Genomic DNA, 23,139 nt, shown 5'->3' with positions numbered 1-23,139 from the left:
AGTCATGACTGGCTGACTGACTAACAGAGTCATGACTGGCTGACTGACTAACAGAGTCATGACTGGCTGACTGACTGACTGGCTGACTAACAGAGTCACTACTGGCTGACTGGCTGACTGACTGACTACCGCACTGTTTTTGAAAGATATAATGTTAGCAATCGAGAACTATAAACATTTTGCTACTTTTCTCATCAACATTGATGCCCTGAATTTAGCAGGCGCTATCGACAGATCAGTAGGAAAAAGTGATGGGCTACTTTCTACTCAGGCCACGGTCAGTGTGAACCAGAAACGCTGGCCAGACAAGATGTAGCTACAAACAGAACGGAGTTAAATGATTCCAGTCTGCTGTGAAGTGTTCATCCATGCAACATTTTCCAGATATAAGTTTCTAATCTTGTCAGACAGTCATTTTTATTTCAAGTTAAAGCATACTGTTAGCTTGCTAGCAAACTGATATCTTTCCGACAGATAAGATCTAAACCAGGCCAGAACTTGACCGTGTAGACCAATTTGGGTTTCCAATCTCTCCAAAATAATGTGGTGATCGATGGTATCAAAAGCAGCACTAAGGTCTAGGAGCACGAGGACAGATGCAGAGCCTTGGTCTGATGCCATTAAAAGGTAATTTACCACCTTCACAAGTGCAGTCTCAGTGCTATGATGGGGTCTAAAACCAGACTAGAGCGTTTTTATTTGACTAGGCAAGCCAGTTAAGAACAAATTCTTATTTTCAATGACATCCTTGGAACAGTGGGTCAACTGCCTTGTTCAGGAACAGAACAACATATTTTTACCTTGTCAGCTCGGGGATTCAATCTTGCAACCTTTCGGTTACTAGTCCAACGCTCTAACCACTAGGCTACCTCCCGCCCCGATTCGTATACTTTGTTTGTCTTCAGGAAGGCAGTGAGTTGCTGCGCAGCAGCTTTTTCAAAACATTTTGAGAGGAATGGGATATTCGATATAGGCCGATAATTTTAAATATTTTTCTGGGTCAAGGTTTGGCTTTTTCAAGAGAGGCTTTGTTACTGCCACTTTTAGTGAGTTTGGTACACATCCGGTGGATAGAGAGCCGTTTATTATGTTCAACATAGGAGGGCCAAGCACAGGAAGCAGCTCTTTCAGTAGTTTAGTTGGAATAGGGTCCAGTCTGTAGCTTGAAGGTTGAGAGGACATTACTATTTTCATGAAAGTGTCAATAGATATAGGATTAAAAAACTTGAGTGTCTCCCTTGTTCCTAGGTCCTGGCAGTGTTGTGCAGACTCAGGACGACTGAGCTTTGGAGGAATACGCAGATATAAAGAGGAGTTCGTAATTTGCTTTCTAATGATCATCATCTTTTCGTAAAAGAGGTTCATGAATTTATCACTGCTGAAGTGAAAGCCACCCTCTCTGGGGAATGCTTTTTAGTTAGCTTTGCGACAGTATAAAAATACATTTTGGATTGTTCTCATTCTATTCAATTAAGTTGGAAAAATAGGATGATCGAGCAGCATTGAGGGCTCTTCGATACTGCACGGTACTGTCTTTCCAAGCTAATCGGAAGACTTCCAGTTTGGTGTGGCGCCATTTCCGTTCCAATTTTCTAGAAGCTCGCTTCAGGGCTCAGGTATTTTCTGTATAGCAGGGAGCTATTTTCTTATGATAAATGAGTTTTGTTTTTAGGGGTGCGGCTGCATCTAGGGTATTACGCAAGGTTACATTTAGTTCCTCAGTTAGGTGGTTAACCAATTTTTGTACTCTGACGTCCTTGGATAGGTGGATGGAGTCTGGAAGGGCATCAAGGAATCTTTGGGTTGTCCGAGAATTTATAACACAGCTTTTGATGATCCTTGGTTGGGGTCTGAGCAGATTATTTGTTGAGATTGCGAACGTAATAAAATGGTGGTCCGATAGTCCAGGATTAAGAGGAAAAACGTTAAGATCCACTGTTTATTCCATGGGACAAAACTAGGTCCAGAGTATGACTGTGGCAGTGAGTAGGTCCGGAGACATGTTGGACAAAACCCACTGAGTCAATGATGGCTCCGAAAGCCTTTTGGAGTGGATCTGTGGACTTTTCCATGTGAATATTAAACTCACCAAAAATGTAAATATTATCTGCCATGACTACAAGGTCCGATAGGAATTCAGGGAACTCAGTGAGGAACGCTGTATACAGCCCAGGAGGTATAAAAAGTCTAGACAATAGTGACCCATCCACTTAGCTAAATGTGGGTGAGGGGTGGTTATAGCATTTCCTTCACTTCCATCAATGTGTCTGGGTAAGCATTTAATATTTATTCAATATTTTTTATCTGGACACTTTCTGTTTTAGATATACCATTTACACCTTCTGTATCCTGTGCATGTGACAAATAAACGTAGATATAGCGTGTGTTTATTTGATATAGCATGTGTTTACCACATTGCCTCACATGTGAATCTTTAAAGAGATGGGTGGGGCTAAGGCTTAAGAGGGTGTGAACAATGCTGAATGGGTGTAGGGGTGCTCTCCAGTAGGTACCATAATATTCAAAGATCATTTCCTCAAAAGTAGGGTTTCAAGTATATCAACTTTCAAAGCAGAATTACTTTCCCAATGTTCCTCAACTGTAGTGTATGATAGATCATTTTCTAGCTCTGAGTCTCTACTTTTATCCAATGTCAAAAACACTATTTAAAATGTTGCTACATAAGACCGAATCGAGGCGGTCGGTCATAAATAGTTACAGTAAAAAAGGGAAAATAAATACATGTAAATATGGGTTGTATTTACAATTGTGTTTGTTCTTCGCTGGTTGCCAATTTCTTGTGGCAACATGTCACAAATCTTGCTGCTGTGACGGTACGCCCATTCAATAGAAATATCTCTCAACTCTTTCTCCCTCCCTCCCTTCCTCCAATCCTCTATGTATTGTTTTTTTACCTGACTGGTCCTGAAGGTGACTCGGTAGTTGTACTGCATCCATTCCTTCTCCTTCCCTTCATCCAGCTTCTCTCTCCTGATGCTGACTGCTACTGGACCCAGGTTCCCATCCACTCCGAAGTAGTTCTGGTGTTCTGCAGGACAGGAGAGGAGAGGGTAGACAGGAACAATCAGACAAACTGACTTTTTACATGCCCAGACAAATAGCTCCACACACACTCATGCTTATGCTAATGCAAATGCTCATACACACATAGGGTTATGCTAATGCTAATGATCATACACACATAGGGTTATGCTAATGCTCATAGACACATAGGGTTATGCTGATGCTGATGCACATACACACAGGGTTATGCTGATGCTAATGCACATACACACACAGGGTTATGCAAATGCTCATACACATATAGGGTTATGCTGATGCTAATGATCATACACACACAGGGTTATGCTAATGCTGATGCACATACACACAGGGTTATGCTGATGCTAATGCTCATACACACACAGGGTTATGCTCATACACACACTCACAGGGTTATCTATGTGACTTTTCAGGACTTCTTTGGGTATCAAAATGTATTCTCATTCAAAATCCTATTTTTCCTAAACCTAACCCTTAACTTAACCCTAACCCTTAACCCTAAAATCCCTAACTCTCTAACCCTTAACCTAGCCCCTAACCCTAACCTTAACCCCAAACCCTAAACCTAACCTGATAATGTAGGAACACACACACACACACACACACACACACACACACACACACACACACACACACACACACACTCACACACACAGAGAGAGACACACCACCGCCATGACACAAAAACAGAACCCCAGTTAATGTTGGCATTATTTATTAAAACTATTGTTTTAAAAATGGGCAGCCTTTCATTGAATATCAAATTAATTATTCCAATCAATTGTGTATAGATGGCAATGGTTAGCTTGGCTAAATGCTAATGGTTAGCTTGTCTAATTGCTAATGGTTAGCTTGGCTAAATGCTAATGGTTAGCTGCTTTATATAAAAGTACCATGTATGTCAAATGTGTATGCAAAATGTATATGCAAAATGTATATGCAAAATGTATATGTAAAATGTATATGTAAAATGTATATGCAATATGTATTTACATGTAGCAGATATTTGTCCTCCAAAAAGGAGGGTGGTGGAGAGGTTAATATAAAAAATTAAAGGCTATCTGGTCTAAATGCTAATGGTTAGCTGGGCTAATTGGTAATGTTATCTGGTCTAAATGCTAATAGTTCACTGGGCTAAATACTAATGGTTAGCTGGGCTAATTGGTAATGGCTATCTGGTCTAAATGCTAATAGTTCCCTGGGCTAAATGCTAATGGTTAGCTGGGCTAATTGGTAATGGCTATCTGGTCTAAATGCTAATAGTTCACTGGGCTAAATGCTAATGGTTAGCTGGGCTAATTGATAATGGTTATTTTGTCTAAATGCTAATAGTTTACTGGGCTTAATGCTAATAGTTATCTGGGATAAGCCATTATAGTCTATGCACTGAGTCTGTCCTCTGCCAGGTTCTGTAGGTTCCTGATTACAGTAAAGACTAGAACAACAGCAGGGATCCCTGGGAGACTAGAGATCCTTTTTTTCACCTTTATTTAACCAGGTAGGCCAGTTGAGAACAAGTTCTCATTTCCAACTGCTATCTGGCCAAGATAAAGCAAAGCAGTGCGACACAAACAACACAGAGTTACACATGGAATAAACAAACACACAGTCAATAATACTATAGAAAAGTCTATATACAGTGTGTGCAAATGTAGTAAGATTAGGGAGGTAAGGCAAGAAATAGGACGTGGTGGTAAAGTAATTACAATTCAGCAATTAAACACAGGAGTGATAGATGTGCAGAAGATGAATGTGCAAGTAGAGATACTGGGGTACAAAGGAGCAAAAAAATAGATGACAATATGGGGATGAGGTAGTTGGATGGGATATTTACAGATGAGCTATGTACAGGTGCAGTGATCTGTGAGCTGCTCTGACAGCTGATGCTTAAAGTTAGTGAGGGAGATATGAGTCTCCAGCTTCAGTGATTTTTGCACCCTCTATAGTGGAGCCTTTCACCGTGTGCTCTTTTCTTTGTTCATACACTATAAAACTACCATCTTTAGATTCTTACAGATAAAAAAAAAACATTTCAAGTAGGACAAAACACTGGATGGTAGTGTAGTCTGCTGTACTATCTAGATATCTGGGAGAACAATGAGGATGGTAGCGTAGTCTGCTGTACTATCTAGATATCTGGGAGAACAATGAGGATGCACATTCAGATGTACTCTCTCTCCCTTCTTCTCTTACAATGGAGGTGTGAAATAATGTAGTGATGTCATGCAGAGGAGAGGAGGGGGGGAGTCGGACAGGAGCACACCACTCAGCAGTGTCGTAATCAAACAGACTATAACCCCAGGCAAAGCCAGAGAGAAGTCAGGAGTAAGACAGAGATCAAGCCAAGCCTACTCTGATTACCATACATCCTGGTGTCTAGTTACCTGACCCGTAAAGTATCTACCTCAATTGGTCCAGCATCCCTGCACATTGGAAATAGTACTGTATAGCTTCTTCTTCTTTCTTATTTTTATTGATTGTGTGTTTTTGTTCTACCTTGTTATATTTAGTGCAACATTGATATATTGATTATTGCTTTGTTGGGTTTGGAGCTGTACTTGTTCACGTGATGTGCTCATCATATGTGGGAACTCCAAGACTGTTGGAAAAGCATTCCAGGTGAAGCTTGTTGAGAGAATGCCAAGCGTGTGCAAAGCTGTCATCAAGGCAAGAGGTGGCTACTTTGAAGAATCTCAAATATAAAATATATTTTGATTTGTTTAACACTTTTTTGGTTACTACATGATTCCATATGTGTTATTTTATCGTTTTGATGCCTTCACTCTTATTCTACAATGTAGAAAATAGTAAAAAATAAAGGAAAACCCTTGAATGAGTAGGTGTGTCCAAACTTTGACTGGTACTGTACGTTGTTACCATGGCAAAGACCAAAATCAACAGAATAACGTTGAGGACTGTTGTGTCTATCACAGGTGAAGGATCTTTTAAAGAAACTAAACTAGTGAGCACTCAGGCCGTAAGGGTTGTATGCTCCAGTCCTCCAGTGATGCTTCACAGCCCAGTGTATCCTGTTCCCGCTCCTCGCACTAGCCCTGAGGTGCGTGTCTCCAGTCTGGTACCTCCACTACCAGCACCACGCACCAGGCTTCCAGTGCGTCAGCCCAGTCTAACTCATCCTGTTCCCGCTCCTCACACTAGCCTTGAGGTGCGTGTCTCCAGTCTGATACCTCCAGTACCAGCACCACGCACCAGGCTTCCAGTGCGTCAGCCCAGTCCAGTACGTCCTGTTCCCGCTCCTCGCACTAGCCTTGAGGTGCGTGTCTCCAGTCTGATACCTCCAGTACCAGCCCCACGCATCAGGCTTCCAGTGCGTCAGCCCAGTCCAACTCGTCCTGTTCCTGCTCCTCGCACTAGCCTTGGGGTGCGTGTCTCCAGTCTGGTACCTCCACTACCAGCCCCACGCATCAGGCTTTCAGTGCGCAGTCCCCGTCCAGAGATTCCGACAACAGTACCCCTGTCCAGAGCTTCCGACGACAGTACCCCGTCCAGGGCATTCCGACGACAGTACCCCGTCCAGAGCTTCCGGCGACAGTACCCCGTCCAGAGTGTCCGGAAACAGTACCCCATCCAGAGTGTCCAGCAACGGCCTACAGTCCGGAACCGAGTGAGACGGCCTACAGTCCGGAATCGGCACAGCCAGAGTCGACCTACAGTCTGGAGCTTCCAGAGTCGCTCTTCTGCCCGAGGTCTACAGTGAAGCACTTCAGCCCGAGGTCTACAGCGAGGCGCTTCAGCCAAAGGTATTCAACGGGGGTGGACAGGTTTGGTGATGGACTAAGGCCAGAACCTGAGCCACCTCCACAGTAGGAGGATTTGGGAGGGGGGGTGTAGCACGGGAACCGTCGGTGACGGCAGCCACCCTCCCTTCCCTCCCTTTAGCTTAAGGGGTTTATTTTTGTAGATATTTTTTGTTGGGCGGGGGGGTACTGTCACATCCTGACCAGTAAAGGGGTTATTTGTTATTATAGTTTGGTCAGGACGTGGCAGGAGGTATTTGTTTTATGTGGTTCGGGGTGTGTGTTTTTGTAGAGGGGTGTTTTATTTATTAGTCCGGGGTTTTTTGGTTAAGTTCTATGTTGTATAGCTCTATGTCTGTGCTAGGGTGTTTAGATCTATGTTTAGGTATTGGGATTGGGCCTTCAATTGGAGGCAGCTGTTTATCGTTGCCTCTGATTGAAGGTCCTATATTTAGGAGTATGTTTGTTATGGGAATTGTGGGTGGTTGTTCTTTGCACTGCTGTGATTAGCCTGCAAGACTGTTAGTTCGTTTATTGTTTTGTTTATTAGTCGTGTTCACAATGAAAGTTAAGATGAGCACTCAACCCGCTGCGCCTTGGTCCAATTAATACGACGACTGTTACACCTGCACCTTAGAGGCTGCTGCTCTATATACATAGACATGGAATCACTGGCCACTTTAATAATGGAACACTGGTGACATGAATAATGTTTACATACTGCTTTAACAATTTCATATGTATATACTGTATTCTACTCTGCTGTATTTTAGTCAATGCCACTCCGACATTACTCATCCTAATATTTATATATTTCTTAATTCCATTATTTTACTTTAGATTTCTGAGTATTGTTGTGAATTGTTAGATATTACTGCACTGTTGGAGCTGGGAAGACAAGCATTTAGTTAGATACTACTGTTGGAGCTAGAAACACAAGCATTTAGTTAGATACTACTGCACTGTTGGAGCTAGAAACACAAGCATTTAGTTAGATACTACTGTTGGAGCTGGGAACACAAGCATTTAGTTAGATACTACTGCACTGTAGGAGCTAGGAACACAAGCATTTAGTTAGATACTACTGTTGGAGCTGGGAACACAAGCATTTAGTTAGATACTACTGTTGGAGCTAGAAACACAAGCATTTAGTTAGATACTACTGCACTGTTGGAGCTAGGAACACAAGCATTTAGTTAGATACTACTGTTGGAGCTGGGAACACAAGCATTTAGTTAGATACTACTACACTGTAGGAGCTAGGAACACAAGCATTTAGTTAGATACTACTGTTGGAGCTGGGAACACAAGCATTTAGATAGATACTACTGTTGGATCTGGGAACACAAGCATTTAGTTAGATACTACTGTACTGTTGGAGTTAGGAACACAAGCATTTAGTTAGATACTACAGTTGGAGCAAGGAACACAAGCATGTAGTTAGATACTACTGCACTGTTGGAGCTGGGAACACAAGCATTTAGTTAGATACTACTGCACTGTTGGAGCTAGAAACACAAGCATTTAGTTAGATATTACTGCACTGTTGGAGCTAGAAAAACAAGCATTTAGTTAGATATTACTGCACTGTTGGAGCTAGAAACACAAGCATTTAGTTAGATATTACTGCACTGTTGGAGCTAGGAACACAAGCATTAAGTTAGATGCTACTGTTGGAGCTGGGAACACAAGCATTTAGTTAGATACTACTGCACTGTTGGAGCTAGGAACACACGCATTTAGTTAGATACTACTGTTGGAGCTGGGAACACAAGCATTTAGTTAGATACTACTGCACTGTTGGAGCTGGGAACACAAGCATTTCGTTAGATACTACTGCACAGTTGGAGCTGGGAACACAAGCATTTAGTTAGATACTGCTGCACTGTTGGAGCTGGGAAAACAAGCATTTAGTTAGATATTACTGTTGGAGCTGGGAACACAAGCATTAAGTTAGATACTACTGTTGGAGCTAGGAACACAAGCATTTAGTTAGATACTACTGCACTGTTGGAGCTGGGAACACACACATTTAGTTAGATATTACTGCACTGTTGGAGCTAGGAACACAAGCATTTAGTTAGATATTACTGCACTGTTGGAGCTGGGAACACAAGCATTTAGTTAGGTATTACTGCACTGTTGGAGCTGGGAACACAAGCATTTAGTTAGATACTACTGTTGGAGCTAGAAACACAAGCATTTAGTTAGATACTACTGTACTGTTGGAGCTAGAAACACAAGCATTTAGTTAGATACTACTGTACTGTTGGAGCTAGCAACACAAGCATTTAGTTAGATATTACTGTTGGAGCTAGAAACACAAGCATTTAGTTAGATACTACTGTACTGTTGGAGCTGGGAACACAAGCATTTAGTTGGATACTACTGTACTGTTGGAGCTGGGAACACAAGCATTTAGTTAGATGCTACTGTTGGAGGTAGAAACACAAGCATTTAGTTAGATACTACTGTACTGTTGGAGCTAGGAACACAAGCATTTAGTTAGATATTACTGTTGGAGCTAGGAACACAAGCATTTAGTTAGATTCTACTGCACTGTTGGAGCTGGGAACAAACATTTAGTTAGGTATTACTGCACTGTTGGAGCTAGGAACACAACTATTTTGCAACACCCACAATAACATCTGCTAAATATGTGTACGTGGGCGATAAAATTTGATTTGATTTGATTTAATAAATCAAATATAATTAAGTTAGGTTCTTCTCCTCCATCTCTATTTGCAGAATGTATTGTAGTCAGCAATATGATTGTCACGCCCTGACCATAGAGAGTCCTCTGGGTGGTGTTGTAGGTCAGGGTGTGACTAGGGGGGTGTTCTAGTTTTCCTATATCTATGTTTGTTTTTGTTGTATGGTTCCCAATTAGAGGCAGCTGATTGTCGTTGTCTGTGTATGTGCATGTAGCACCACTGAGGTTACATTTCGTTGTTGGTTTATTGTTTTTCTGGAAGTTTTACTACAAATAAAGATATGGAACTCAATACATGCTGCGCCTTGGTCTGTCAATTACCACGAGCGTGACAATGATGCTGAGGATAATGGTGGTATATGATGCTCATTGCATAACCATCTAATAACATTGTCATGATGTTGCCCTCTTTGGGTTTTCTATGCACCATTCCCCTATCTCCCCCTACCCAGGCTCTGTGAGAGAGGTCGTAAATTCCTAAGAAAATGTTCCGCCTCCTGGCCACAGTATAAAGAGAGAGTGGGTTTCATATGAAGAACCCAGGAATTCTTCCACCTCACAGGACTGGAGAACCGAACAACATTTATGTTCTGGAGAAGGTATAAAAGATTGGTGAAGAATCCAGCTACGAACTGGTCCGTTTGGTACAATTTTGTGAAACTCATGAGAGACAATACGGCCACATTACCATGGCTCTGTTTATATAATAGCCTCAGTTGTAAGACTTACATCTAATAGTTGTATAAAATTAATGAATAAGGATAAAGCTATTTGGAATATGTTGGGATCCTTGTAAGATGTTAATGTGAGAGTATTGTATTTCTGTTTAAAGTTTCACCAAGTCATCGGCACGCCCCCATGACCAGACGGGACCTGGCGTCATGAGACAGCCTTTTCTATGTTCCGAATATAACCCCCACCCAGATTTTCTATCACCAGACTGAGCTGACCTCCATTAGAGTTGGCTGAAGGTTTGACCATGCATTCCTCGTTCTGAACTTTAACCATACCACGTGGTTAAACTCTTAGACTATTGATACCGACAGAATAATAACAAGTCTTTGATATTGATTACTAGTCTGCAGCTAGGAATTCGGTATCATTGAACGCGAAGACCGACGAAACATCTGTCCTATAACAACATTAATGAATGTCACTTTGAAATGTCCATTCTAACCGAGAGAGAGAGAGAACACAAAACTCTCCAACAGAACGAACTCTTCAACAAAGATCCCGACGACACACTGAGCGTAAATATATATATTGATTGCAATTGTTCCCGAATGAGTGAGCGTTCATGTGCAAAGGATTAGCATTTCAATTGTTAATATTTATCAAATCTGTAGTGTCTTCTCCGCTGACCCCACTCCCCTTTTGTCTAACAAGCCGCCATGCCGGTTTAGCCCACTAGGGAACATTCTCCTATCATGTCTTTGTAACCATATCTACTGTTTGTTATGCATTTCTGTGAATTACTTAGTTAGTAAATAAATGATTTTAAGACAATTGATGTATGGATGATTCATAGTGAAGGCTGGGTTCGTGCAGATAACCAACAATTTACGATGTTTGGAATGAGACTGACGAGGTAAACTAATAAGTCATTAAATCAGAAGACTTATAGATCAGATGTTATGATATCTGAAAGTTATATTAGGAAAATTATAACTTTGTAATCTGAATATTTTCCTTGGTGCCCCGACCTCCTAGTTAATTACAGTTACACGATTAATCAGTTTAATCGCGTAATAATAATTACAGAGAGTTATTTGATAAACATGTCTTCAGTTTAATGATCCCAAAGACACGACAACATCATACATCTTAGCTTTCATCTAAAGACACTTACACTGGTGGCATAAATGTTGTGTAGCGATGAGATCCCTGCAGGAATTCAACCGTTGTCCTCCCAGTCAGGGGTGACAGGGTTCAGATCAATAGGATCTATATGGAGGTGTGATGAAGCATGCTCTAAAGTGGTGATACGGAGCGCGTGTGTCTCCTTAAGACAACAGAGCCAGATATCCACCTGTAAAACACCTCAAAGATAAAAGACTGGAAGGCCAAAAACAGGCTCCACCATTTCCCTGAGCAGAAAACCTCTACTAGAAACGCAAACAGACATCTAGACAGAAACACAAAACACATGAGTTACCATTTCACTGAGTAGCAGGCCTTTACTAGAAACACAAACAGACATCTGGACTCTAAAAACACCTACCTAGAAGACAGACTTCACATCTGGTGTGGAATCTTTGAATCATATAGTCATAAACAGTATGAAAGCTAGTCATATCCTGTACTATATACTGTTCTATATACTGTACTATATACTGTAACTATATACTGTACTATATACTGTACTATATACTGCAACTATGCAAAAATATACAATATATTCAACCATCAAATGTATGAATGTAAAACCATAAAGCATTACAGACACCATTATAACAGGTGTTGTACTACAGACACCATTATAACAGGTGTACTACAGACACCATTATAACAGGTGTTGTACAACAGACACCATTATAACAGGTGTACTACAGACACCATTATAACAGGTGTTGTACTACAGACACCATTATAACAGGTGTTGTACTACAGACACCATTATAACAGGTGGTGTACTACAGACACCATTATAACAGGTGTTGTACTACAGACACCATTATAACAGGTGGAGTACTACAGACACCATTATAACAGGTGTTGTACTACATACACCATTATAACAGGTGTTGTACTGCAGACACCATTATAACAGGTGTTGTACTGCAGACACGATTATAACAGGTGTTGTACTGCAGACACGATTATAACAGGTGTTGTACCACAGACACCATTATAACAGGTGTTGTACTACAGAGACCATTATAACAGGTGGTGTACTACAGACACCATTATAACAGGTGGTGTACTACAGACACCATTATAACAGGTGTTGTACTACAGACACCATTATAACAGGTGGTGTACTACAGACACCATTATAACAGGTGTTGTACTACAGACACCATTATAACAGGTGTTGTACTGCAGACACCATTATAACAGGTGGTGTACTACAGACACCATTATAACAGGTGTTGTATTACAGACACCATTATAACAGGTGGAGAATGTAGTTCTATTCTTCTCTGTATGAAGTGGAAGTCATGACTTGTTAAACACTAGCCAGACAAAATCAGCTCACTAACACACACACACACACACACACACACACTACACACACACACTACACACTACACACACACACACACACACGAAGACCTAACAGAATCAGTTCACTAGCACCATGTGATGACATGTGACTGGAGAGTCATATTCCTCTGAATATGTGTGTTCTCCATGTCCCACACTGTCCATGTCCCACACTGTCCATGTCCCACACTCTCCATGTCCCACACTGTCCTTATCCCACATTGTCCATGTCCCACACTGTCCATGTCCCACACTGTCCATGTCTCACACTGTCCATGTCCCACACTCTCCATGTCCCACACTGTCCATGTCCCACACTGTCCTGATTCATTTACGTCTCCTCAATTGTGGATAGGTGCAGCAGCTGTTATAGGGGCTTAGGATGGGTAGTCAGATATACTGAGAGACAGAGGAAATACACTACCTGCATGGTGTTGAATTGAGTTGAGAGAGAGAGGTGGTATTTCTAGAGTCAGACACAGTGGTGTTTTAATGAGGATCTCTGGGACTGTGCTGTGGTTTGGATGCCCCAAGGTTTCATGCTGACACCCCCCCCCCCATCCACACCCCCTCCTAGTCCCCCTGGAGGAACAACTGCCTCCCCCCTCAACCCTCACCACCTTACTTCTCACATTACAAATCCCTAGTCTTCCTGGAAGTTGAGAGAATATCACACACTAAAAACACTGAACACACACACACACACTAAGAACACACACACACACACCGAAAACACACACCCCGAAAACACGCACAACGAAAAAACACACGCACGGAAAAAACACACGCACGGAAAAAACACACACACACCGAAAACACAGACAGACTCCGAAAACACACACAAACACACACACATATACACACACACACACACACACACACACACACACACACACACACACACACACACACACACACACACACACACACACACACACACGGCTCTCTCTGTTGTCTACAGAGAAGATAACTGGTTGAGAACTAGAGGGACTGGGTCTCCACTAGGAGAAAAACATAATTGTTTATTATAGTGTGAAAAGTAAGCTAAAAAGTAGTCTGGCTCCTGGTAAGGAGGGAAACAGATGTCATATTCCCATTAACCATTTACAGTCTGAACACCCCTAATTAGTGTTGGTTCTGCCCTTTAGATTTGTTTCTCAGCAACTGATAAAACTTGTGTGAAAAGTAATTATTAAAGGTATATGATTATTATTATATACAACATCGGTCTAAAGTTTTAGAACACATTCAAGGGTTTTTCTTAATTTTTTTAACTATTTTCTACATTGTAAAATAATAGTGAACACATCAAAACTATTAAATAACACATATGGAATCATGTAGTAACCAAAAAAGTGTTCAACAAATCAAAACATGTTTTATATTTGAGATTCTTCAAATAGCCACTCTTTGCCTTGATGACAGCTTTGCACACTCTTGGCATTCTCTCAACCAGCTTCATGAGGTAATCACCTGGAATGCATTTCAATTAACAGGTGTGCCTTCTTAAAAGTTAATGTGTGGAATGTATTTCCTTCTTAATGCGTTTGAGCCAATCAGTTGTGTTGTGACAAGGTAGTGGTGGTACAAAAAACCAAGTCCATATTATGGCAAGACAAGCTCAAATAAGCAAATAGAAACAACAGTCCATCATTACTTTAAGACATGAAGGTCAGTCAATACAGAACATTTCAAGAACTTTAATACTTTCTTCAAGTGCAGTTGCAAAAACCCTGAAGCGCTATGATGAAACTGGCTCTCATGAGGACCGCCACAGGAAAGGAAGACCCAGAGTTACCTCTGCTGTAGAGGATTAGTTCAATAGAGTCACCAGCCTCAGAAATTGCAGCCTAAATGTTTAAATGTTTTTATTCAACCCTTATTTTACCAGTTAAGTTGACTGAGAACACATTCTCATTTACAGCAACAATCTGGGGAGTAGTTACAGGGGAGAGGAGGGGGGATGAATGAGCCAAATAAATGCTTCACAGAGTTCAAGTAACAGACACATCTCAACATCAACTGTTCAGGAGACTGTGGGAATCAGGCCTTCATGGTCGAATTGTTGCAAAGAAACCACTACTAAAGGACACCAATAATAATAAGAGACTTGCTTTGGTTTGGAATCCAAATTGGAGATTCCCACAGTGAAGCATGGAGGAGGAGGTGTGATGGTGTGGGGGTGCTTTGCTGGTGACACTGTCTATGATTTATTTAGAATTCAAGGCACACTTAACCAGCATGGCTACTAGAGCATACTGCAGCAATATGCCATCCGATCTGGCTTGGGCTTAGTGGGACTATCATTTGATTTTCAACAGGACAAGACCCAGCACACCTCCAGGCTGTGTAAGGGCTATTTGACCAAAATTGAGAGTTATGGAGTGCTGCATCAGATAATCTGTTAGGGCTAGGGGGCAGTATTGACACGGCCGGTTACTACTCCTGCCCAGTAACTAGAATATGCATATAATTATTGTCTTTGGATAGAAAACACCCTAAAGTTTCTAAAACTGTTTGAATGGTGTCTGTGAGTATAACAGAACTCATATGGCAGGCAAAAACCTGAGAAGAGTCCTTACAGGAAGTGCCCTCTCTGACAAGTTCTTGTTCTTCTTGGCTCTGTTTATTGAAAACTGAGGATCTTTGCTGTAACGTGACACTTCCTACGGCTCCCATAGGCTCTCAGAACCCGGGAAAAAGCTGAATGATATCGAGGCAGCCCCTGGCTGAAAAACAGCGCGTTTGGATAGTGGCCGGTCAGAGTACTATGAGACTCAGGCTCGTGCACGAGGGGATCCCATGCTTTTATTTTCTCTCTCTTTGAACGTAAACACGCTTTCCCGGTCAGAATATTATCGCTTTTTTACGAGAAAAATGGCATAAAAATTGATTTTAAACAGCGGTTGACATGCTTCGAAGTACAGTAATGGAATATTTAGACATTTTTTGTCACGAAATGCGTCGTGCGCGTGACCCTTATTTACACTTCGGATAGTGTCTTGAACGCACTAACAAAACGCCGCTATTTGGATATAACTATGGATTATTTTGAACCAAACTAACATTTGTTATTGAAGTAGAAGTCCTGGGAGTGCATTATGACGAAGAACAGCAAAGGTAATAACATTTTTCTTATAGTAAATCTGACTTTGGTGAGTGCTAAACTTGCTGGGTGTCTAAATAGCTAGCCCTGTGATGCCGGGCTATCTACTCAGAATATTGCAAAATGTGCTTTCACCGAAAAGCTATTTTAAAATCGGACATAGCGAGTTCATAGAGGAGTTCTGTATCTATAATTCTTAAAATAATTGTTCTGTTTTTTGTGAACGTTTATCGTGAGTAATTTAGTAACAAACGCCTGAAGTTTCCACATTTATCTGTACAAACAATAGTACGCAACTATAAACACCATGGGACCACTCAGCCGTCCTACCAATCAGGAAGGAGACGCGTTCTGTCGCCTAGAGATGAACGTACTTTGGTGCGAAAAGTGCAAATCAATCCCAGAACAACAGCAAAGGACCTTGTGAAGATGCTGGAGGAAACAGGTACACAAGTATCTATATCCACAGTAACACGAGTCCCATACCAACATAACCTGAAAGGCCACTCAGCAAGGAAGAAGCCACTGCTCCAAAACCTCCATAAAAAATCCAGACTAAGGTTTGCAACTGCACATGAGGACAAAGATCGTACTTTTTGGAGACATGTCCTCTGGTCTGATGAAACAAAAATAGAACTGTTTGGCCATATTGACCATCGTTTTGTTTGGAGGAAAAGGGGGAGGCTTGCAAGCCGAAGAACACCATCCCAACCGTGAAGCACGGAGGTGGCAGCATCATGTTGTGGGGGTGCTTTGCTGCAGGAGGGACTGGTGCACTTCATAAAATAGATGGCATCATGAGGACAGAAAATTATGTGGCTATATTGAAGCAACATCTCAAGACATCAGTCGGGAAGTTAAAGATTGGTGCAAATGGGTCTTCCAAATGGACAATGACCCCAAGCATACTTCCAAAGTTGTGGCAAAATGGCTTAAGGACAACAAAGTCAAGCAATTGGAGTGACCATCACAAAGCCCTGACCTCAATCCTATAGACATTTTTTGGGCTGAATTGAAAAGGCATGTGCGAGCAAGGAGGCCTACAAACCTGACTCGGTTTAAGCAGCTCTGTCAGGAGGAATGGGCCAAAATTCACCCAACTTATTGTGGGAAGCTTGTGGAAGGCTACTCGAAATGTTTGTCCCAAGTTAAACAATTTAAAGGCAATGCTACCAAATACTAATTGAGTGTATGCAAACTTCTGACCCCCTGGGAATGTGATGAAAAGAAATAAAAGCTGAAATAAATCATTCTCTCTACTATTATTCTGACATTTCACATTCTTAAAATAAAGTGGTGATCCTAACTGACCTAATTTTTACAAGGATTAAATGTCAGGAATTGTGAAAAACTGAGTTTAAATGTATTTGGCTAAGGTGTATGTAAACTTCCGACTTCAGCTGTATATACAGTATATATATATATATATATATATATATATATATATATGGGTTTTTTTAGGGGGTTGATTAGCTTTAAAATTGCAGATTGATTTTAGCTTCCATCAATGTAATTGTCTGCAGGAACGTAATTCTTACCTTTCCCATAGAAGAACTTGTGGTAGTAGTATGCTCCCAGATCAATGTGTTCTATGATGTATCTCTTAACCTTCTCTCTGTGTATAGGCTGGTTCTCTCTAGGGACCTCCAACACCGACACCCCAGCATTGGTACAGTGGGACGAGAGGGAGGACTCGAAGCTGCAGCTTTCTCCTCCACCGCTGTAAGAGGCGTTGTTAGCCCTGGATAGACTGATTCTGCGCTCCCCTTCTCCACCGATCTCATTACGGAAATGTGGGCACCCCAGGACTAGTCCGTTGTTCTTCCCGTCGCCCTCGTCCTGGTCCAGGTTCTCTTTGGGGTTCAGGTCCTCTCGGGAGCCAAGAGGAGACTCAAACATGGAGGTACTGGTAGTTCCACTACTAAGACCACCTCCCAGCCCTCCTTCTGCCCCCAGTCCTACCCCTGTCCCCGGGCCACCTCCCGCCCCAAGTCCTGGTCCTAAACCTGGAGCTCCACTACCCCCTCTGGCTCCAGGTTGGTACTGTGAAGCAGCCGAGGCCCCAGTGGTTGTGTTCTTCCTCTGGCTGAGAGTGGCCCTATTGGCAACAGCCTCACTGATGTTAAACAGGACACTCTGCACGTCGTAGTGGGCAAAACACTTCTGGAAGCTGAGGGGTCTTCTGTCATCCTGATCCAGAGACAGCCTGAACCCATCTCCTACACAATCAGACACACAATCCCCTCACATTTAAATGGTGTTGCCAACAATAAGCAGAATATGCAGACAGAATCAGAGTTTAAATAGAATTTAAACATAATCTAGATAAAGTGGCAGATGAGTATACAGCCTGAACCGTCACCTTCAATAATAACAATATTAATTATACTTTTTATTTATAACACACTTTTCATTAAAAGACAATTGTAAAGTGCTACATTGACTGTATTAAAAACAAGACACCTACGGACCTTCGCTCTTGATGGTCCTCAACTTCCTGAACATAGAGGTCTCGGATGAGTCAGACTTCAGGCGTCCCATGAAGTTCTTCTCTCTCTCTCTGGAGTAGAAGATGGAGGGATCCACGTAGTCGTACCCTGCCATCCTCACTATCTCCCCTCTGGAGATCTGGGTGGCCGTCTGCAGCACAAAGGGATAGCAACCATTATAGTCCTTGATGGGACAAATGAAGAGACAGAGAGAGAGACACAGAGAGAGACATAAACAGACACAGAGAGAGAAATACAGAAAGAGAGAGAGACAGAGAGTGAGAGGGAGAGGGAGAGAGACAGGTAGAGAGAGACAGAGAGAGAGACAGAGAGAGAAACACAGAGAGAGAGACAGAGAGAGAGACCGAGAGAGAGAGATAAACAGACACAGAGACAGACAGAGAAAGAGAGAGAGAGGCAGAGAGAGGGAGAGAGGTAGAGAGAGACACAGAGAGAGATAAACAGATACAGAGACAGACAGAGAGAGAGAGAGAGGCAGAGAGAGGGAGAGAGGTAGAGAGAGACACAGAGAGAGATAAACAGACACAGAGACAGACAGAGAGAGAGAGAGGGAGAGGGAGAGAGAGGTAGAGAGAGACACAGAGAGATAAACAGACACAGAGACAGACAGAGAGAGAGACAGAGCGAGTGAGAGGGAGAGGGAGAGAGAGGTAGAGAGAGACAGAGACAGAGAGAGTGAGAGTGAGAGGGAGAGAGAAAGCAGGAACTTGGACTTCACCAAATAAATCAGAAATAAAGACATTGTAATCCTACAAGAAATATGGTATGGAGGAGATGGACACACTAGTTGCTCTCTAGGTTACAGAGAGCTGGTAGTCCCATCCACTACACTACCAGGTGGGTGGTATAGAGGAAACGGACCCACTGGTTGCCCTCTAGGTTACAGAGAGCTGGTAGTCCCATCCACCAAACTACTAGGTGGGTGGTATAGAGGAGATGGACACACTGGTTGCCCTCTAGGTTACAGAGAGCTGGTAGTCCCATCCACCAAACTACCAGGTGGGTGGTATAGAGGAGATGGACACACTGGTTGCCCTCTAGGTTACAGAGAGCTGGTAGTCCCATCCACCACACTACCAGGTGGGTGGTATAGAGGAAACGGACCCACTGGTTGCCCTCTAGGTTACAGAGAGCCGGTAGTCCCATCCACCAAACTACCAGGTGGGTGGTATAGAGGAGATGGACACACTGGTTGCCCTCTAGGTTACAGAGAGCTGGTAGTCCCATCCACCAAACTACCAGGTGTGAAACAGGGCAGGGACTCAGGGGGTATGCTAATTTGGTATTGAGCAGAACTAACTCAGTCTATTGAATTAATCAAAACAAGTACATTTTACATTTGGCCAGAAATTCAAAAGGAAATTATCTCAACAGAGAAAAGTGTCATCCTGTGTGCAACCTACAGTATATCCCCCCACTATAATCTAATCCTGGAGGGGGAAATCAATCATTTCCAGGCCCAGGGACATGTACTAGTCTGTGGCGACCTAAATGCCAGAACCGGACAAGAACCTGACACCCTTAGCACACAGGGGGACAAACACCTACCTGGAGGTGACAGCATTCCCTCCCCCATATGTCCCCCTAGACACAACTACCACAACATAACGTACAAAAACGGGTCACAACTCCTGCAGCTCTGTAGCATGCTAGGTATCTACATAGTCAATGGTAGGCTTCGAGGGGACTCCTATGTTAGGTACACCTATAGCTCATCTCTTGGAAGTAGTACCGTGGACTACTTTATCACTGACCTCAACCCAGATTCTCTCAGAGCGTTCAGTCAGCCCACTGACACCCCTATCAAATCACAGCAAAATCACACTCTATTTGAACAGAGCAATACTCAATCATGAGGCATCAAAGCCAAAGAAACTGAATAATATTAAGAAATGCTATAGATGGAAGGAAAGTAGTGTGGAAACCTACCAAAAAACAGTTAGGCAACAACAAATTATTTTGCTTTTACACAACTTCCTGTGCAAATATTTCACTGTAATAGTGAAGGTGTAAACTTGGCAGTAGAAAACCTAAACAGTATATTTGACCTCTCAGCTTCCCTATCAAATCTAAAAATGTTAAGGTGAAAACCTAAGAAAATGAACAACAACGACAAATGGTTCGACTAAGAATGCAAAAACCTAAGAAAGAAATGTTGAAACCTGTCCAACCAAAAACATAGACCCAGAAAACCTGAGCCTACGCCTTCACTATGGTGAATCACTAAAACAATACAGAAATACACTACGGAAAAAGAAGGAACAGCACGTCAGAAATCAGCTCAATATGGAAGAATCCATAGAATCTAACTTATTTAGTTTCCTTTTTGTACGTTAACTATTGCACATCATTACAACACTGTAATGATGTGGATACCTCCTCTAAAGAACTTGGATTCCTCCTGTAACGATGTGGATACCTCCTGTAACAATGTGGATACCTCCTGTAACAATCTGGAAAACTCCTGTAACGATGTTGACACCTCCTGTAACGATGTGGATACCTCCTGTAACGAACTTGGATACCTCCTGTAACAAACTTGGATATCTCCTACACCTCGACCTGGTGCCTCGTCCTCTTGTTTCCAAAGTTTTACTTTGTTTTTACTTTTATTTTATTCATAAGTGTCAACACCTAGTAGATAGCTAGGTTGCAATGGAGCCGCTTAGCCTGGAATATCCAACGACCATGTCCAGTGCTGTAGAACCTGTGTTTATGGCTATGAGGTGGCTATTGTTAGCAAGCAAATCTAAATTATGAGCAAACTTATGTGGAAAACGCAAATTGGAACTTTCTCGTTCTCAACTCCTATGGCAAGACACCCCCCGGGCCTCATGGATGTTTCCCTGCCTTGTCATCATCTGTCCCTATCTGAATGGCCTGTGCTTCCTGGAACTAGTTTTCCATATGTCCCTATCTGAATGGCCTGTGCTTCCTGGAACTAGTTCTCCATCTGTCCCTATCTGAATGGCCTGTGCTTCCTGGAACTAGTTCCCCATCTGTCCCTATCTGAATGGCCTGTGTTACCTGGAACTAGTTCTCTATCTGTCCCTATCTGAATGGTCTGTGCTACCTGGAACTAGTTCCCCATCTGTCCCTATCTGAATGGCCTGTGTTACCTGGAACTAGTTCTCTATCTGTCCCTATCTGAATGGTCTGTGCTACCTGGAACTAGTTCTCCATCTGTCCCTATCTGAATGGCCTGTGCTTCCTGGAACTAGTTCCCCATCTGTCCCTATCTGAATGTCCTGTGCTACCTGGAACTAGCCTGCCAAGTAAGTCGTCTCCCTCTGCTTCTCCTCCTCCATCTTGTAGTGAAGTAGAAGGAGAACAGCAAGAAGAGTGTTCCAATCAGCGCTGGTCCCATGTCACAAGTCATGGAAACCGAAGGCAGCAGCATACTGCTAAGCGGACGGGATTGACTGCGAGGGGTTCGGAGCAGATTGACATGAAGAATAGCTTCACTGCACTGGTGCCTTCATTACCTGCGCCTTCATCACTGGGACTACCTGTGTCGGGGACTGCCTGTGTCTGGGACTGCCTGTGTCTGGGACTGCCTGTGTCTGCGACAGCTGTGCTGACTCCAACTACACTGATCCAGCAGCAGCTTCGTCGTCGAGTTCGGCTCCATTCCCTATCTCTAGATCTGACAGGGGCTCTGCCTGCTGTGGGAGGTCTGGACCTATCGCCGGGAGCAGCGGGCGTATGCTATCCTGATTCTTATGGACCCATGAAATGTTCAATGAATTGTGTGAGGGGTAGGAATGGGCAGATTTCTCCATTCCCTTCTCTGGCTGTTGTATTGTGCAGTTCATTGGTGAGAAATGTCTCAGTCCCTGGAGCAAAAACGTTGTGGTATCCAGGAGCACGAGTACAGGACATCAATAAGCTGCTCCCAAACATTTTAAACCTGCATCAGGACATTCAGTCTATCATAGTTCATGTGGGATTCAATTACATTATGAAGGGCAGCTCAGAAAAGCTGAAATTTGATTTTAAAGAACTAATTGGGTCACTAATTGACAACAACAAACGCCCCATAATATCTGACCCTCTGCCCTCCCTAAACCGCGGCATTGACCGGTTCAGCAGTCTTTTAGCCTTCCATAACAGGCTACCAGACTATTGCAGCTCTGTGGGTGGAACATTTAATGACAATTCTGGAAACCTTCTGGAAACAAAGCTCATAATATAAGGAGGACGGGATCCACCCAAATCATTTGTGTTCCTGGATCAATATAAGGCTGTGTTGAGACAATGACTTATCAATGACCCAAGCCAGCCCAGCTCCCTACCATTCTGTTGCTGAATAATCATAATACTTTAGCAAATGTACATTATACCAAGGGCGTTGGTAGACACAATGTAAGTAACCTAATATATGTCCCTCTAAATGTCCTGAATGTCTCTGCTGATCCTACAGCTATTGTATGCAGCAGTCAAGTGTCTATGAAGCAGAGTTATACTGTTAACACTGAGATGGTGTGCCCTAGTAGGAAGTCCACTGTGTGCAGCTCACCCTGCGCTAACATAAATAACATGAGAATATGAGAATATCTACTTCTGCTTAGCTTCTCAGTAAAGCAATGAAAAGAAGCAAGCATCCCAGAAATGTGTTAAAAAAATAGCCCACGTTAACAAGGTTCATGAAATCAATAATTTGCTAGTAACAGATGATATTCATATTCTGACAATCTCTAGTTAGAAACAGGAATAAAATCATTCATCAACATGTATTGAACACATCTTTACTAATGCTACAGAAATGTGCTTTAAAGCAGT

The 23,139-nt window shown here is 42.5% G+C and overlaps 1 protein-coding gene across 1 annotated transcript in view; it reads right to left on the bottom strand.

The window, feature by feature from the left end:
- Positions 1-23,139, bottom strand: part of sipa1l2a (signal-induced proliferation-associated 1like 2, genome duplicate a) — a 735,281-nt gene that overhangs the window by 441,089 nt on the left and 271,053 nt on the right. The window contains exons 4-6 of the mRNA XM_082965719.1: positions 18,319-18,487; positions 17,386-18,066; positions 2,916-3,049 (exon numbers count right to left, since the gene is read on the bottom strand). Of these exons, the coding sequence (XP_082821845.1) occupies positions 2,916-3,049; positions 17,386-18,066; positions 18,319-18,487 (984 nt within the window). The remainder of the gene's footprint in view (positions 1-2,915; positions 3,050-17,385; positions 18,067-18,318; positions 18,488-23,139) is intronic.

This window comes from Salmo salar, chromosome 19 (genome assembly GCF_965601325.2).
Source record: "Salmo salar chromosome 19, fSalSal1, whole genome shotgun sequence".
Taxonomy (NCBI): domain Eukaryota; kingdom Metazoa; phylum Chordata; class Actinopteri; order Salmoniformes; family Salmonidae; genus Salmo; species Salmo salar.
Note: the sequence above shows the minus strand (reverse complement) of the source record. Positions and strands in the feature narration are given on the sequence as shown.